This window comes from Monodelphis domestica, chromosome 1, assembly GCF_027887165.1.
Source record: "Monodelphis domestica isolate mMonDom1 chromosome 1, mMonDom1.pri, whole genome shotgun sequence".
Lineage (NCBI taxonomy): Eukaryota > Metazoa > Chordata > Mammalia > Didelphimorphia > Didelphidae > Monodelphis > Monodelphis domestica.
The window spans coordinates 252,753,174-252,771,318 of NC_077227.1; the positions used below are offsets into that span (position 1 = coordinate 252,753,174).

The 18,145-nt window shown below is 38.3% G+C and overlaps 1 protein-coding gene across 16 annotated transcripts in view; it reads right to left on the reverse strand.

Annotated features, from left to right (window-relative positions):
- Nucleotides 1–18,145, reverse strand: part of TMEM63C (transmembrane protein 63C) — a 230,531-nt gene that overhangs the window by 7,626 nt on the left and 204,760 nt on the right. For 12 of the 16 annotated variants that reach the window (XR_001626537.2, XR_457336.3, XM_056810623.1 and 9 more), the window contains 8 exons: nucleotides 12,189–12,311; nucleotides 10,962–11,115; nucleotides 8,666–8,772; nucleotides 6,569–6,655; nucleotides 4,654–4,719; nucleotides 3,440–3,602; nucleotides 3,004–3,109; nucleotides 534–701 (listed from right to left, as the gene is read on the reverse strand). Coding sequence is in view for 14 of the 16 variants with exons in the window: in XM_056810623.1 (XP_056666601.1) it covers nucleotides 534–701; nucleotides 3,004–3,109; nucleotides 3,440–3,602; nucleotides 4,654–4,719; nucleotides 6,569–6,655; nucleotides 8,666–8,772; nucleotides 10,962–11,115; nucleotides 12,189–12,311 (974 nt within the window). In the remaining 2 variants the exon portion in view is untranslated. The remainder of the gene's footprint in view (nucleotides 1–533; nucleotides 702–3,003; nucleotides 3,110–3,439; nucleotides 3,603–4,653; nucleotides 4,720–6,568; nucleotides 6,656–8,665; nucleotides 8,773–10,961; nucleotides 11,116–12,188; nucleotides 12,312–18,145) is intronic. The other 4 variants (XM_007472753.3, XM_056810624.1, XM_007472761.3 and 1 more) reach the window with 2 other exon arrangements.

Consider the following 18,145-nt stretch of genomic DNA (forward strand, 5'->3'; position numbering starts at 1 on the left):
TCTATAAATACTGTCTCTGACTTACCCATTCTGTTGATGTCATTCTATGCTTACCCTCTTCTGTGATCTAATAAATTCCTTGTGGACAACAGCCTTGGGTAATCTTTGGTATATACTCCCCAAGAGTTTAAAATACATTCGTAGGCTTCACTCAATAAAAGCATTTGGATGGGGGAAGCTAAGTGGCTCAGCAGATGGAGAGCTAGGCCTAGAGATGGAAAGTACCAAGTTCAAATCTGATCTCAGCACTTTCCTAGCCGTGTGACCCTGGGCAAATAATTTAATCCCCATTTCCAACCCCCACCACTCTTCTGATTCTAAGATGGAAGGTAAGGGTTTAAGAAAAATGTGTGTGTAATTCAAGTATTACCCACTCAGTCCTCCATCCACAAATAGCACTTTCTATGACCACATAGTTTACTTTGGGTACCTTAGGAGCTCAGTTATTAACAAAATTAGAACATCTTAGGGATTAGGGATGGGAGTAGTAAGAGGATGGGAATAGGACACACAAGTCTTTTTTCTGGCCCTACCTAGATGGGCCATGGTGAAGAAGAGTAGCCATAATATAGCAAGGATGGGTGCCACCATCACCTGGTAAACACCCACCAAGTGGAAGTCTTCTTTGAGTTTGGTGGGGGCGTAGGCATAATACAAGTTGTACTTATCAGTAATGTGCTTCATACAGACATAAAGCAGCCCTGAGAGAGGAGAAGGGGAGAGCAGAGGAGGAAGAATAGAAGAAAGATCAACATTAAAAGGCAGCTCAGGCAGCCAAACCTACTTCCCTCCCCCCTTCTGTTTGGTGCTTTTTTTTCCCCAAAAACCTGAACCAAAGAAATCAAAATCAAAACTCTAGAGGTGAACCACCTGGGATTCCCTCAGAAGACAGCCTTGGCAGAACATTATGGACAATGTTAACTTTTTAATGTTACTTTTTAATTTCTTTTACTTTTTTCAGTTAATAAGCATTCATTTTCTCTCCCTCTCATCTTCTCCTCCACCCATCTCACCAACAAAAAACCCAAATCCTTGTAATAAATATGTCATCAAACAAACAAAAAAATTCTTCCATTGGTTGTGTTAAAAATGTATGTTTCATTTTGCATCTTGAGGATAACTTTAATTTTTGACCTGTTAGAAAGTGAAGAAGTTTGTTAGAAAGAGAACAAGCTTGCCTCTATAAGCCTTGACCTCAATTGGAATGTTCTTGTTCAACTTGGTAAAGGTAATAACTTTTTACTCTGTTCTCTGTTTCCATTGGAACAGAAACTATTACCCCTTTCTGGGCTCAGGGTAATACTGACCAATCCTTGAGACATTGTGACTTTGGAATAAAATTTGGAATAACATCAAATGTGAATTTGTAATAAATTTTTATATGGGGACTTAGAAGCATAAGAAAGGCTCACCTGGTCCCAATCCTCTGGTGTCTATACAATATAAATTTAATTTAGGATTGATAATACCCTTCCTGCCTTCCTATGGAGTCACTACTGACTAGCTGTCCATCCTTATTTCCTTCCCATCTCCCGACATTTCCAGAGATCTGCTTTGGTTTGAGAGGTAGGGGAAAAGGATTGCAAACAGAAAAAGGGACAATGGTACTAATCCTTTTCAAACCCCTGGACCAGCTAGGAAACTGGAAAGAGTGGCTAACAGATGTGGGGAGCATTCCTTCTCTTCCAGGCTCCTGAATGGAAAAAGTAAAAGCAGGTAAAAAAAGGTGGGGAAAGATGAAAAGCAGTGAGAGTGAGAGGAAGGATAGATTAGCAAAGGAGTTGTTCACCTGTGTGCAAAAACTGAAAAATGCAAACCTAGGAATGATTGACAGTGGCATATGACCAAGGGTCACATGGGAGCCTGAGCCTGTGGATGTGGGAAGATTCTATGGACCAACAGTTTGTCTTCTGAGTGTGTCTGTTCTCCTTGAATGACATAGTTTGCTTTCCTAAAGACCTTAAGAGAAGTTTGCCTGTGATCAAACTGTGGAAGGAGTTTTTCCCTGTATCTGGCTGTTGGCAGCATCAGTCTTACTTGGACATCAGGACTTACTTGGACATCTAACAACAAAAGATCCTGGCTCTATTTGATTTTGGACTCCTGCTGTGAGAATTGGGGCATTTGGTTATTTTTAGTTTAGTAACATAGTTAATATAGTTTAGTTAGTTTTAAGAATAAGAATAAGTATATCCTTATTCCCTTATTCCTTTCCCTTCCCAAACAATAAAACACCTTTTTAAATATGTTTTCCTTAACCCAAATCCTACCCTAACACCTGGGATCCAAATTATTTTTAAACATTTTCTAGATTGTATTTCAAGATAGTTGTCTCCTATGTTATCCTGTGTATTTTATTTCATTTACTTAAAAACATTATTCTGAGAAGTGGTTCATAGGCTTTATCAACTAACAAACATGAAACAAAAAATATTTAGAACCTATGGACTAGAGAAATAGGTTTGGGAATGAAGGATAGAGAAAAGGATGTGGAATCTATGAAATTGAAATCAGGCTTTGGGATGTTTCCATCAACGCTATGCACAAGGTTGGAGGTGAGATTGGGAGAACCATGGAGAGTTGTGGATTAGTGGTTAGCCAATCATAAGAAATGGAAAGAAATTAAATCTGAAAGCTATCCACTTTTTTCTGAGCTCTCTTTCTCCAGTTCAGCTTCTGAGGAAAAAAGGTTGCTGATGAGAACTGGGAGGTAGAGGTTAAATGGGACTCTTTCTAATAAAACACTGGTCTATTTTCCAGTGCAAAGTAAATCTACTCTTCTGGAATTCAGAGTTGGGGGACAGAACTAATACCTAGTACCAATTTTTCATTGGCCCCACTTTTCCCTTATGATATCACTTGAGCTGCTACTAATCTCCAGAAATACCATTTTAAAGTCCTTATTTTATGAGAACTGATTTGTTTAGTCCATCAGAGGCATCTCAGAGGAATCTAGAATCAGTTAGGCATTGAATTCCCCCATTCCTCAGGGGGAGAACTTACCAAAAGGGACGATGATGGGGCAGGTGATACTATATGACATCACAACGCCGATGACACAACAAATCCAAGAATACTCCCGTCCATACTCAAAAGCTATAGTTTGATCCTAAGACAGAAAGAATGGTACCATTATTACCCAAGAGGTCTTTGGATTTTCCCCATTCCAGCTGCTTCTCTTGCTCTTTGCCCTGTCTTGTAGATCTATGTCCCTAGAGATGGCTCTCCCAAGGGAATTGTTTCACTGTCTCATGCCACCTCTATCTATATTTTCCCAGCTCATTATTCCTTTTTAAGGCTTTTAGCTGCTTTCTCATAGCATCTTCCCCAGGGTAATAAAAAGAAGCTATGTTCTCCACATTAAAAAAAGGCAGAGACAGTGTATTTGGGCTGTGGGGTTTGGGGGAAAGGGTGGGGGTGGCAGCCAGAGGTCCCTTACCTGCCTGATGTTTATTCGTTCAGCTTCAGATTGGGAGAAGAAGAGACGTATTGCATAGAACAAAAGTGACTCCACACGTAGCAGTTCACAGCCCATGCCAATCAGACTGGTGGTGATTACATAGTTAACAAAGAAGGCCCCATTATCAGGAAGGAACACACACCTGCAGGGCCCAGAAATTGGGATGGAGGCAGGGGTAATGATAATAGAACGAATAAGAGGAAATGAAGGGAAAGCAAGGTGAGGGAGAAGGTAGGAGAAGAAAAGAAATGGAAGATGAAATAGAAAGTAAGATTGATATAAGAAAAGGAAGAAAAGAGTAAAAAGGAAGGAAATGCAGGAAGAAGAGGAAAAGTAGCATATAAATGTGTTCCCCATACAATGAAGGAAGGAAATAAGGATGGAAAAAGGAGAGAAATAAGCATATTTTAAGTGCCTATTGCATGCCAGACACTTTGCTAAATATTGTCTCATTAGATCGTCATATCCTCCTCAATACCCTCAGATGCTTCTGCTCTCTGCCTAGAGAACTGGAGGGGTGAGTGATAGACTCTTTCCAAAACCACCCTTTATTGAGGGCTCAGAATTTTCCAGCTAAACTTTATTTCCCATCAACTGCTCTGCTGGATTGCTACTCCATGAACATCATTCCCCTCCATTCCACCCTCATCCTTGCCCTGGAGGGAAGAAACTGTCTTTCTTTTTCTTAATTTTATTCCCAGTACTAAGCACAATGCCTGGCACACAGTAGGTACCTTAAAAATATTTACTGACTATGAGACTGTAACAACAATCCTGGGAGATGGGTGCTATTATTATATCCCTGCTACCCAGCTGAGGAAATAGAGCCAAGGGGAAATAGAATGACTAGTCCAGGATGACAAGTGACACAGGGTAAGTGTTGGAGGCAGGTTTTGACCTCAGGTCTTCCCAACTTCAGTTCAGCATTCTATCCACTTAACCCCTAGCTACCTACAAGGTAAAAAAAAATTGCTTTTTGTGAATGTGGCAACTGCAGGGAGGGCAAGAACCTATCTCATCGCAATATAAGCACAGGCCTACTGCTGTGCAAACATGTGAATACATGAGTTTATTGCAAATATATGCAAACATATAGCCTTCAAGAAGATGAACATATACATATGACATGATAAACTAAAAATCTACCTAGAAATACATAGTCATGACAAAAGGCAATGGCTGTGAATACTCACCGGAACTTCACATATGCCTTATCTAAAAAGGCGCTGTCGAAGAGCCATCTGAAGAAAACATTCAAACTTGAAGGAAGAATGGGAACAGAAAATGAGCAGCAAATCAAATATCCCATTTTCTCTACCTCCTCCTGCTTTGCCATAGCTTCTGGTTCTTATCTCTTCCTTGTGTGGAATCATAGGGATCCCACGAGGTTCATCTCTTCAGTGCTCCCAAACACACCAAATACCTTTCCAAGTCCATGCCTCTCTGCTCATCCTCTTCGGATGGCTACTCTTGGAACATTCTGCTTCTTCAGCTATTTGCTTATTTAAGTCCAAAGAGATCTGTCTCAGATCCTCCCTCCCCTATAGGGTCCTCCTAACCACTCTAGCCAACAATCCCCTTTGCTCTTTAGAAGCCACTGAATATCTCATCCTATTATAGAACTAGAAGGGAGGGACCTTCCACCCCTGCCCTTGGTTCATTTAGTCCAACATACCTACTTAATATGGGAATCACTTATATAATATCTCTGAAAAGCACACATTAATCTCTGCTTATTGGTCCCTCCACAAGAGGGACAGCAGAGCCTTGAAGTAAAAAAAGAATGTGTTTAAGTCCAGAATTTGATATATACTGGCTTTTTAAGTCACACTTAACCACTCGGTCTCTAGGCAACTCCTTAAGAGTCCAAGTTACAGAAAATGTGCCAGCCTGCATGGGTAGAGGGAGTTTCCTCATTTGGATGTTCCTTATACCAGTGAAATCACAGGTCCTGTTCTCACCCCTATCTATTTTTACAAGAAGTTCTTTCTTATACTGAAGTAAAATCTGGTTCTTCTAAATTTTACTCATTTTTTGTATCTTAAAAGTTTTTTTATCTTATACTTAACAAATTCCAAATTAAATGAATGTTCCCATAAACATAGTAAAACAGAATATTGTATATGAACCTATGAATATCTATTATATAACAGTTTGCTTTTATTTTCTGATATATAATAAATTTAACATAAATTTTAAAGCTGTTTTGCTTGTTTGTGATTCTTTCTGGCCTTCTAGTTAAAATTACTCTAGCAACTCTGTCTCTGTCTCTCTGTCTGTCTCTTTCTCTTCTTCCTCCTTCTTCTTTTCTACATTTATTTCCCCCCTCCTTCCCACCCTTCATTGGACAAGAAAAGAAAAATCCTTGTAACAAATAAAATTAATCAAGCAAAATAAATCTTCCCATTGGTCCTGTCCAAAAATGTATTTCATTCTGTATCTTAAATTCACAACCTCTCTTCTGTGTCAAGATGTGAGTAACAGGTTTTATCACTGATATTTTGGACTTGGGGTGCTGGCTGGAATTTCAAAGAATTGATTTACAATTTTTTTTCAAATGACAGCACTTCAGATGGTAGAAGGAAACCATGGTCCTCCTAAGTCTTTTCTTTAGGCACAAGTTTTGTTCCTGTAACCTTTCTATGGCATGCTTGAGTAGCCCTGACATTAGTCACTGCTCTCTAAATATATTCCCAAGTTAAATGTCAATATATAATTCTAAATGTGGTACCCAGAATTGAACATATTACTTAGGAAGTGATTTGTCTAGGAACTATCACATCACTTCCCTTGTTCTAGGTATTTAATACGTTCATTAATATATTTTAAGAAAACATGAAGGTTTTTTTTTTTTAAAGCACGGTTATATAACTGTTCATAAATGTACATGTCTACCTAAATAGCTTCTAATATTCCTTAAAAATTAGTACTTTATATATAACTCCCAAAGCATCTGGAACTGTTCTGGGTACAAAATAGGTTCCAATAGACTGCTTGAATTGAATTATAATGTTTGCATTTCTGTGTTGGGCAGAGAGATGGAGAACTCATTCTCTCTGTAGGACCAGTGAAGGGAATGAAGATGGCTGGATGTGGTGGTATGCCTACCTGGTCAGTCCCAATGAGGGCAAGATGATCACCATGAATATTAGAAGGAAGTAACACTTAAATACTGTGAACAGATTTTGAGTTGACCTAGGGGACAAAAATAATGAAATATTTAGTTATAATGAAGAAGCAGAGAGTCAAAGATACTAAAAATGCAATCTCAAAAGAGATATCAAAAGAACAGGCATCACTTCTGAGGTCTGAGTTTTTGTAGGACCTTAATCTCTCATATCTTTTTCTTTTTCTAAACCTATACCTTCTGTCTTAGTATAAATACTGTGTTTTGGTTCCAAGGCAAAAGGGTGGTAAGGGCAGGACAATTGGGAGTTAAGTGACTTGCCCAGGGGCATACAGTTAAGAAGTGTCTAAGGTCAAATTTGAACCCAGGATCTTCTATCTCCAAGCCTTGACTCTCAAACTACTGAGCCACCTAGCTGCCCCCATATCTTTTCCCCCTTTAAACCCTTGCTTTCTGTCTTAGAATCAGTATTTTGTATTGGTTCTGAGGCAGAAGAGTGGTAAGGGCTAGGCAATTGGGAGTTAAGTCACACAGCTGGGAAGTATCTGAATCCAAATCTGCACCCAGTACCTACAATCTCTAGGCCTGGCTCTCAAATCCACTGAACCACCAAGCTGCCTCCAATATTTTTTCTTAAAACCAACTTTTCCTTAAAAATCAATAGGCAATGATGACTTTCAACTGGGCTAGTCTGAACCTGCTAAAGGATGCTCATGTTTTCTCCAAGAGAGTATTATCTACAGAGAGAACAAATGAAAGAACATTTAGGAGAAATTATCTGTTACCCTCCTTTCTTTTATTGATTTGTTTATTAGTTACATTAAAATTCCCAGATATTTCCCTCTCTCCTCTTCCCACACTAGAGAAGGGATCACGACCAAAAAAAAGTATATGTAAAGGATATCTTTTGTGTTTCTATTTATCCATTCTTTCTCTAGAGGGGACATTCACAAGGTATTTTGAAGACATCATATAATGTTCTCTTGGTTCTACTTGTTTCACTTTTCATAATTTCATGTAGGTCTTTCCATTTTTTTTTTGTGGAATTAACCTGCTCATCATTTCTCATGGCTCAGTAGTGTTCTATCACAATTATATGCCACAACTTGTTTAGCCATTCCCCTACAATTTTAGTGGGGGGGGGCAAAAAAAGAGACTAGATTATTAGAGGTGGGAGTTAGGCAACAAAAATAATTTGGAACCTGTTCAGAAGTGGGGGATAAAATCAAAACACTATTCTTATGGTAGCTCAGTGAATAGAGAGCAAAGCCTGGAGCCAGAAATAAAAGTAGTCCCAGTGGGGGATATTTTCTACTTAGGACTAAGTCGAAACAAGGTGATGGCTGAGAAATAAGATCATAAACATGGGATTATGAGTTCACATGGTCAAATTTGAAGGCCAAGGTCAGATCTGAGAGGAAAAAATAACAATAATAATGATAACACAATGAGGGCTGCTAGGACCCTGAGGTATCTAACCATCCCAGGATAAATTTGTTTGAGTCAGGAATATCTAAGTTCAAATCCCAATTTAGGAGCTTCATAGCTGTGTGATAGTTGGGCAAGTCATTTAATCTCTCTCCACCTCAGTTTTCTTATTGTAAAATGGGGATGATAATGGCACCTCCTTCCCAGGGTTATCATGAGAGTCAAATGAGCTAACACATATAGAAAGCAGTTTACAACCTCAAAGGCATTCTAAAAAGCTAGTCATCCTCCTCTTCCTCCTCCTCCTCCTCCTTCTCTTCATCATCATTCCTTCAGTACAATGCCTGGACAATGCAGGGTCCTATTGATGGACTCTGGAATCTTCAGATTCTGAAATCTTCTACCTTTTAGACTATGAGCCCATAAACCCAGTTAGGAGTTGAGAATTCCAGGCCCCTGAAGGATTTCACCAAGAGGAACTGCCCCCAGGATCTTAAAGAGAATTTTTGACCTAGCTTTGACAGCAGTTTCAGTCTGTCACCATTCTCCCTGACTAAACAAGAGATAAAACGGCTCACTTATTGGCACCTGGGGAAAGAATAGATGTTAGAGCAGCCAAAGTTATGGAAATGAAAGGGAACAGGGCTCACCTGGTCCAATGTTTCTCCAAAAAGGAAGAGTAGTAGACAATAAAGGGAAGAATCACAGTGCAAGCCCATAATAGCACACAGGAGAAGAACTGGTTTATAATGGGATTCTGTAGGGAATAAAATGGAATGGGGGTGGGATTAGTGGGGAGAATTATTTTCCTTATGAATTTGTCTCCTTCCCCACCAGTCTAGGACATTTTCTTTCATAGTCTATTTTCTTTCATTCCTACAGCCACATTACCCCCCCCCCCCCCTTCATTGAACTTTTCTACAAGTGCAAAGCAAAGAATGACGTATTTGGAGCCAGAAGATCTGGGTTCAAATTCTGACTCTGTTACTTATTCCCTGGATGACCTTGGGCCACAGTCTCCATGATGTCTAAGTTTCTATTTGGCTCAAATCTATAGTCCTCCTCAAACTTTCAAAGCTAAAACAGGTCAATTCTGCTTGCCCAAAGAACAGATCAATCAATCAGTGAACATTTAGTAAGTGTCTACTATGCCAGGCACTGGGCAAAGTGCAGGGGATACAAAAAGAACCCAGAATATAGTCATAGACTGAAATATATATATGTGTGTGTGTGTGTGTGTGTGTGTGTTTGTGTATACATATATACATTATATATATACACATATATGCGTACTTATGAAGAAAAGGGCCTTCAAGATCATTCAGTCTGAGCCTCTTATTTTATATAAGAAATAGACTCAAAGAGATTAAGTGATTTGTGCAAGATTCATTGTTAGTAAGTAGCAATGCATTAAATCTAGAACTCTTTCCATTTCCCTCCCACATATATACATCTTAGAAATGATGATATTACCCTAAACCCATCACTTTTGAAGGCCATGTGCACCTATTTTATGCTATGGGAGGACATAACTCTAGCATTATGATATCATTGAATGGGGTGGCCAACCCTACAGAGATCTTCACCTTCTTTCCTAGAAAGTATAGCTGACTTCTAGAATCAATGGAAAACTCACACAGGGAAATGGCATGGCATGAATTGACTTTCTCTAGCTCTGGGGAGGGTGTGATCTTTATGAACATAGAGGGGTGTGTACATGTTGGTGTATAGGAATAATATTGGGAGTATGGAGGAGAGGTTGGTGATAACTAACTTTGGATTCTTTACTACTTAATTGCAAATATTTCTAAATGTCCTTGCCCTCTGGGAGGTGTGGGGCCATTTCCAGGGATAGGAGACAGAGGGATAAGGCTAATATCTGGAAGTTTTGAAACACTGTCAGACCATTTCCTCAATTTCTACCCAAATTTGACTTGAGAATTCCAGGTACTGATTGATAGCTTGGCTGTCTGACATGTCGGATCTTTCCCTGCTCTCTAGCACAGATGTACACAAAGATTTTTTTTTTTGATGGAGAGACAATACTGTTAATCTTTAGTCTTAATCATCTCCAATAAGGCCAGTGATACCTAACTTTTCAAGTTACCTAGTCCACCCTTGCCATGCTGCCTGCAAATCCTTGACATCCTAGCTGGCTCAGGGTTTAAACCAGGTCCAAAGATGGATTCCTGACTAGAGGTTAACCTACCTATGACTGACCTTGGAATAAATCTGCAGTCCCTCTTCCTTTCCTAGTCACCAGCTTCACTCTTCAAGTCTGAGGATATCCTAAATTCTCTTGGGGTCCCCAAACTTGTTTGTTTGTTTTTAACCCTTACCTTTTGTCTTAGAATCAATTCTAAGTATTGGCTCGAAGGCAAGGGTGGTAAGAGTTTGCCCGGGGGTTAAGTGACTTGTCCAGGGTCACATAGTTAGGAAGTGTTTAAGTCCATTTTTGAACCCAGAACCTCCCATCTCCAGGCATAGCTCTCTATTCACTGAGCCATCTAGCTGTCCCTAAAACTTGCTTTTAAAGATATTTTGATAACTGTATTTCAATCCAAGTGGTCTCCTCATTAAACTTAGACAGTTTATTTTTATTTTATGCATTTAAAAGCATTATTCTGAGTAGTCCAGAGGAGAATATGGCCTTTGAATATGGTCTTTTCACTTGATTGCCAAAGGGGTCCACAACATGAAAAGATTAAGAACTCCAGCTTTTAAATGAAGAAAACCATCAAGGGTTTGTTTCCCTCTTCAGTCAATTACTGGGTTGTCCCTCCAGAAGTCACGAATGGGGAGTCACCCCTTGCTTCTTCTCCTGTGTACATTTTCCTCCATAGCACAATGCAAGAATGGGAACATACTCCTCTTTCCTTGAATGTTTTCCTACCACTCCCATCCTCACTTCTTGCCTGCCCCTCTCTGTTCAAGCCGAACAATCACCTTGACATTCCGGATGGGTCGGGTGACATTGAGCGTGATGATGGTGGTCATGATGTTGCTCGGCGTGGTTAGGAAGAAGATCAGGAAAAAGAGGCAAGAGTTGATGAATAAGAAACGTGCCCACCAATAAAATCCACGGATGCGTAGGTGCTCCCTAAGGGATGCAAAAGAAGAGCTGTAAAATAAGAAAGCTCCAGAAGGAACAGACCCAATACATTGTAGTTTTCCTTTGTTTCTGAATGAGGCAGGGCCAGTCCATTCTGTGTGCCTCTAGAAATTCCATTTGCCTTCTGGCAAGATGCTCCCAGAGCTGCTTCAAATCCCCTCCTCTTTCCCTGTTTCCTGCCAGCAGTGGCCCAAAAGCACCTTGATTTCTTTGAATTAGTTGGTGCTAACTTTATCTGTGGCTCTTCCATCTGTTTTGGAAAGGTTTTGAGGTCCCCTTCCAAAGAGAGGAAAGACCTAAAGTGGTCTCTTTTTTCTCTAGGAGGGCATGAATTTAATGTGACTGAGTAGTTTAATTCCTTTTCAGAGTTGGGGTAAAAGTGGAGCCCCCACGTACAAAGGAGTTTGGGGCCAGGGCTAACATCCATCTGTGAAATCCTGAAACAAGTTCATCCAGGAATAGGCAGAGCCCTACTTTGGGCTGGTTATACTTAAAGGACTATGGATATCTTCAACAAGAGCAGAGACCATCTATGTTAAGAGATAGCTCTGGTCCTGGTAGTTCTTTCTGCACAGGTAAAGTTGGGTTCTTATAGAGGTCAGATCAAAGGGTTTGATTGAAGTGAAAAGGGGAAGCTAAATGGTATGCTAAATGGAGTTTGAGACTTGAGAATCGGGAAGATCTGAGTCTGAATCCTGTCTCAGACACTTATTAGCAGTGTGACCCTGGGCTAGTCATTTTGACTGTTCAGCCTCAATTGGCACATCCATAAAATAAAAACACCCACCTCACAAGAATGTTGTGAAGATCAGAAGAGATAATGTGTATAAAACGCTTTGTAAACCTTAAGCTGTTAAATAAAGACCACCTATTATCTAAACCAAACTAGGAGATGGATCAATTAGATGACTTGTACAAGACCATATAAGTTGTAAAATAGTGGAATCTGAATTCGAACCTTGGTCAGTTGCATCCCTATCCAGTGTTCTCTCATTACAGTGGAGACACTGGCCTCTTCCAGGCTCAGAGGAACTCTTAAGAGAAAGGGGCAGAAGTCTTACCAAATAATGTCCTTAGGATGAGAGGCGTAGTAGACCTTCCATCTGTGAGACTGGATCTCTGATGTCACCGAGGATTGTTGTGGACTTTTGCCACAGTAACTCCACTTGTAATCTTTTAGGACACTAGGGAGAAAAGAAAGGAAAAAAGAGGGCAAAGGTCAGAGAGAGGGGTGGGGGATCTAAGGTCTCTCCCTCTGTAAGAGACTTTGAAGAGTATCTCTTCCAACCTAAACTGACTTATTCAGGAAAAAGACATCTAAAGGGCAGCTGGGTGGCTCAGTGGATAGAGAGTAGCTCAGAGATAGAGCCTAGAGACAGGAGGTCTTGGGTTCATATGTGGCCTCAGATATTTCTTAGCTGTGTAACCCTGGGCAAGTTGTGTAATACTAATAGCCTAGTCCTTACTGTTTTTCTGCCTTGGAACCAACATAATTCTAAGACAGAAAGTAAGGCTTTCTTTAAAAAAAAAAGGAAAGAAAAGAAAATCCATCTAAAACCATCACCTAATGTAGTCATTCCAATTGGTGTAAAAATTTAATCAAGTGTTTTGGGTTAAAGTAGTTAAAACAAAAACAGAAAGAACCAAATATGGAAATCCTAACCAATATGAGTAGTAAGAAGTATATTGATTTTTATCTATTGTGTATGTCTGTATTCTTTCCAGAGCCAAGTTTGACTGTGATATCTGTGTCCTAAATGTAGGCTGATTTTCTTCCTGGAGGAGATGGCAAAAAAAGAATCAAATAATGATACTTAATACTTCAGGTTGTTAGGGAGAATGAAATGTCCCTATAGGAAACAAGAGTGAGGCTTTAATTGAGAAAAAGATACAAGGTGGTGGAATAAGGGGAATGACACTTGGTTGGGAGGTTGGACTGGGGAAGAGGATTGCACAGAAAAGGGAAAGGAAAAGTTCCTTTATGCTTTTAGAGCACACACACACACACACACACACACACACACACACACACACACAAACCAACAGATTTGAGACTCTTTATTTTTCTCCCTACCCCACAAAACAGTCATGAAAAAATGGTTTTCAGTTAGATCAAAGAGTCAGAATTTTAGATTCTAAAGGAGGTTGTAACAACTTCATAGTCTGGGGTGTAAGTCCAAACTAGTAATAAGTTCTGTAAGATTTCTTAGACAAAGGTAAATTATAAGTTGTTACAAAATCTAACAAATGATATAATCTCATTGAATGTTTGTGCTAAAACTTAATGAAACAATTTCTTGTTCATTCTCCTCCTCTTCTTCCAATTATGAAGAAACAGATCTAGAAAGGTAAAGTGATTTATATCTAATTAATGATGGAGGTGAGGATGGAATTTGAATCCGAATCTAGTGGGTTTCCCAAGGTCCCCTTTAATTCTGTTTTTGTCAAGTTCTTTTTTTTCCTTATAAATAAAAAAATTCTTTTTTTTGTTTTTGTTTTTTCATTTTATTTAGTCAATTTAGAACATTATTCCTTGGTTACAAGAATCATATTCTTTCCCTCCCTCCCCTTCCCTCACTCTACCTGTAGCCGACATGATATTCCACTGGGTATTGCATGTGTCCTTCATCAGAACCTATTTCTATGTTATTGATGTTTGCACTAGGATGATCATTTAGAGTCTTTATCCCCAATCATATGCCTTTCGACCCATGTAATCAAGCAGTTGTTTTTCTTCTGTGTTTCCACTCCCACAGTTTTTCTTCTGAATGCAGATAGTATTCTTTCTCATAGATCCCTCTGGGTTGTTCATGATCACTGCATTGCTATTAATGGAAGAAGTCCATTACATTCGATTGTACCAGTGTATCAGTCTCTGTGTATAATGTTCTACTGATTCTGTTCCTTTTACTCTGCATCAATTCCTGGAGGTCGTTCCAGTCCCCATGAAATTCCTTCACTTTGTTATTCCTTTTAGTACAGTAGTATTCCATTACCAACCTAAATCACAATTTGTTCAGCCATTCTCCAATTGGAGGGCATTCCCTCATTTTCCAATTTTTTTTTATTACTACCAGTCTTTTTCTTTACTATCTCTTTGGGGTACAAACCCAGCCATGCTATGACTGGATTAAAGGGCAGACAGTCTTTTAGCGCCCTTTGGGCGTAGTTCCAAATTGCCCTCCAGAATGGTTGGATCAATTCACAACTCCACAAGCAATGCATTAATGTCCCAACTTTGCCACATCCCTACCAGCAATACTTTCCATTGCTGTCTTGTTAGCCAATCTGTTAGGTGTGAGGTGATACCTCAGAGTTGTTTTGATTTGCACCTCTCTGATTATAAGAGATTTAGAACACTTTTTCATGTGCTTATTAGTAGTTTTGATTTCTTTATCTGAAAATTGCCTGCACATGTCCCTTGCCCATTTTTCAGTTGGAGAATGGCTTGATTTTTTGTACAATTGAATTAGCTCTTTATAAATTTGAGTAAGTAGACCTTTGTCAGAGGTTTTTGTTATGAAGTTTGTTTCTCAATTTGTTGCTTCCATTCTAATTTTGGTTGCATTGGTTTTGTTTGTACAAAAACTTTTTAATTTGATTAATCAAAATTATTTTAAATTTTGTGATTTTTTTCTAACTCTTGCTTTGTCTTAAAATCTTTCCTTTACCAAATATCTGACATGTATACTATTTTTCTCTGTTCACCTAATTTACTCATAGTTTCCTTCTTTATATTCAAGTCATTCACCCATTCTGAGTTTATCTTGGTGTAGGGTGTGAGATGTTGATCCAACCTAATCTCTCCCACACTGTCTTCCAATTTCCCCAGCAGTTTTTATCAAATAGTGGATTTTGGTCCCAAAAGCTGGTATCTTTGGGCTCTTCATAGACTGTCTTGCTGAGGTCACTTACCCCAAGTCTATTCCACTGATCCTCCTTTCTGTCTCTTAGCCAGTAGCATATTGTTTTGATGACCACTGCTTTATAGAATAGTTTGAGATCTGGGACTTCAAGGCCATCTTCCTTTGCATTTTTTTTTCATGATTTCCCTGGATATCCTTGATCTTTTGTTCTTCCAAATGAACTTTGCTATGTTTTTTTTTTCTAATTCAGTAAAAAAGTTTTTTGGTAGTTCAGTGGGTATGGCACTAAGTAAGTAAATTAATTTGGGTACGATTGTCGTTTTTATTATGTTAGCTTGTCCTACCCATGTGCAATTGATGTTTTTCCAATTGTTTAGATCTAGTTTTAATTGTGTGGAGAGTGATTTGTAGTTGTGGTCATATAGTTCCAGTGTTTGTTTCAGGAGATAGATTCCTAAGTATTTTATATTGTCTAGGGTGATTTTTGAATGGAATTTCTCTAATTTTTGCTGCTGAGATGTGTTGGAAATTATAGAAATGCTGATGACTTATGTGGGTTTATTTTGTATCCTGCAACTTTGCTGAAGTTGTTGATTATTTTGACTAGCTTTTTAGTTGATTCTCTAGGATTCTTTAAGTAGACCATCATATCATCTGCAAAGAGCGATAGCTTGGTCTCCTCATTGCCTATTTTAATCCCTTCAATTTATTTTTCTTCTCTAATTGCTACAGCTAGTGTTTCTAGTACAATGTTAAATAATAGAGGTGATAATGGGCATCCTTGTTTCACTCCTGATCTTAATGGGAATGGATTTAGTTCATCCCCACTGCAGATGATGTTTGCAGATGGTTTTAGGTATATACTGTTCATTATTTTTAGGAAAGGCCCTTCTATTACTATGCTTTCTAGTGTTTTCAATAGGAATGAGTTGTATTTTGTCAAAGGATTTTTCTGCATCTATTGAAATAATCATGTGATTTTTGATGGTTTTCTTGTTGATATGGTCAATTATGTGGATGGTTTTCCTAATATTGAACCATCTTTGCATTCCTGGTATAAATCCTACCTGGTCATCTTTGTTAGTATTCTTTTAATAGGAGTCTTTTTGCTAGTATTCTATATAAGATTTTTGCATCTATGTTCATTAAGGAGATTGGTCTGTAGTTTTCTTTCTTTGTTTTTGACCTACCTGGCTTTGGAATCAATACCATATTTGTGTCATAAAAGGAATTTGGTAGAACTCCTTCTTTGTGTTTTCTGTCAAATAGTTTGTATAATATTGGGATTAGTTGTTCTTTGAATGTTTGATAGAATTCATTTGTAAATCCATCTGGTCCTGGGGATTTTTTCTTAGGGAGTTCTTTGGTGGCTTGTTCAATTTCTTTTTCTGATATGGGGTTGTTTAGGTATTCCATTTCTTTCTCTGTTAGTCTAGGCAATTTATGTTTTTGTAAATATTCATCCATATCTCCTAGATTGCCATATATATTGCCATATAATTGGGCATAATAATTTTTAATGATTGCCTTAATTTCTTCTTCATTAGAGGTGAGGTCTCCCTTTTCATCTTGTATACTGTCAATTTGGTTTTCTTCTTTCCTTTTTTAAATTAGATTGACCAGTACTATGCCCATTTTATTTGTTTTTTCAAAGAACCAGCTTCTAGTCTTATTTATTAAATCAATAGTTCTTAGACTTTCAATATTATTAATTTCTCCTTTGATTTTTAGGATCTTTAATTTAGTCTTCATCTGAGGATTTCTAATTTGTCCACTTTCTAGCTTTTTAATTTTGCATGTACAATTCATTGACCTCTGCCCTCCCTAATTTGCTAATATATGAACTCAAGGATTTAAATTTTCCCCAGAGGACTGCTTTGGCTGCATCCCGTAGATTTTGAAAGGATGTCTCATCATTGTCATTTTCTTCAATGAAGTTATTGTTTTTATGATTTGTTCTTTAATCAATTTTGGAGAATCATATTGTTTAATTTCCAATTAAATTTTGATTTGCCTCTCTATGTACCCTTACTAATTATTACTTTCATTGCATTGTGGTCTGAGAAGGTTGCATTTATTATTTCTGCTCTTTTGCACTTGTTTGCAATGTTTTTATGCCCTAGTACATGGTGAATCTTTGTGAATGTATGATGTGCTGTTGAAAAGGTGTATTTCTTTTTGTCCCCATTTATTTTTCTCTACGTATCTAGTAACTCTAATTTTTCTAAGATTTCATTCACTTCTCTTACCTCTTTCTTATTTTTTTTGGTTTGATTTATCTAATTCGGATAGAGGAAGGTTCAGGTGTCCCACTAGTATAGTTTTTCTATCTATTTCATCCTTGAGCTCCACTAGTTTATCCTTTAGAAATATGGATGCTATGCCATTTGGTGCATATATGTTGAGTACTAATATTTTCTCATTGTCTATACTGCCTTTTATCAGGATCTAATTACCTTCCCTATCTGTTTTGACTAGGTCTGTTTTCTATTTTTACTTTGGCTTTGTCAGAGATCATGATTGCGACTCCTGACTTCTTTTTATCAGTTGATGCCCAATAGATTTGGCTCCATCCTCTTACTTTTACCCTATCTGTGTCTACCTTTCCTATGTGTGTTTCTTGTAGACGGCATATGGTAGGGTTTTGGTTTCTAATCCACTCTGCTATTTGCTTGTGTTTTATGGGTGAGTTAATTCCATTTGCATTCAGAGTTATGATTATCAGCTGTGTAGTTCCTAGCATTTTGATTTCCACTCCTAGTCCTTCCCTTTCTTCTTTCACTATTTCCTTCTACACCAGTGTTTTGTTTTTAATCAGTCCCCCTAATTCCCACCCTTATTTTACTTCCCTTTCTATCCCCTCCCTTCTTATTCCCCTTTTATTTTCTTTACAGTCTTTTTAGCGTACCACCCCATCCTCTTCCTCCCTTGTATTGCTCCCCTCCCCACCAGTCCATTTTTACCCTTCTACTTCCCCATAGAGCCAAAATTAATTCTCCTCCCCAATATATTTGATTGTTCTTCCTTCTTTGAGTCAATTTCAATGCATATAAGAATTGAATATTTCCTATCTCCAATCTCTTTACCCTTCTAGTGTATTGATGTTCTCCTTGCCTCCACCCATGCACTTCTTTGCGACATATAAATTTACC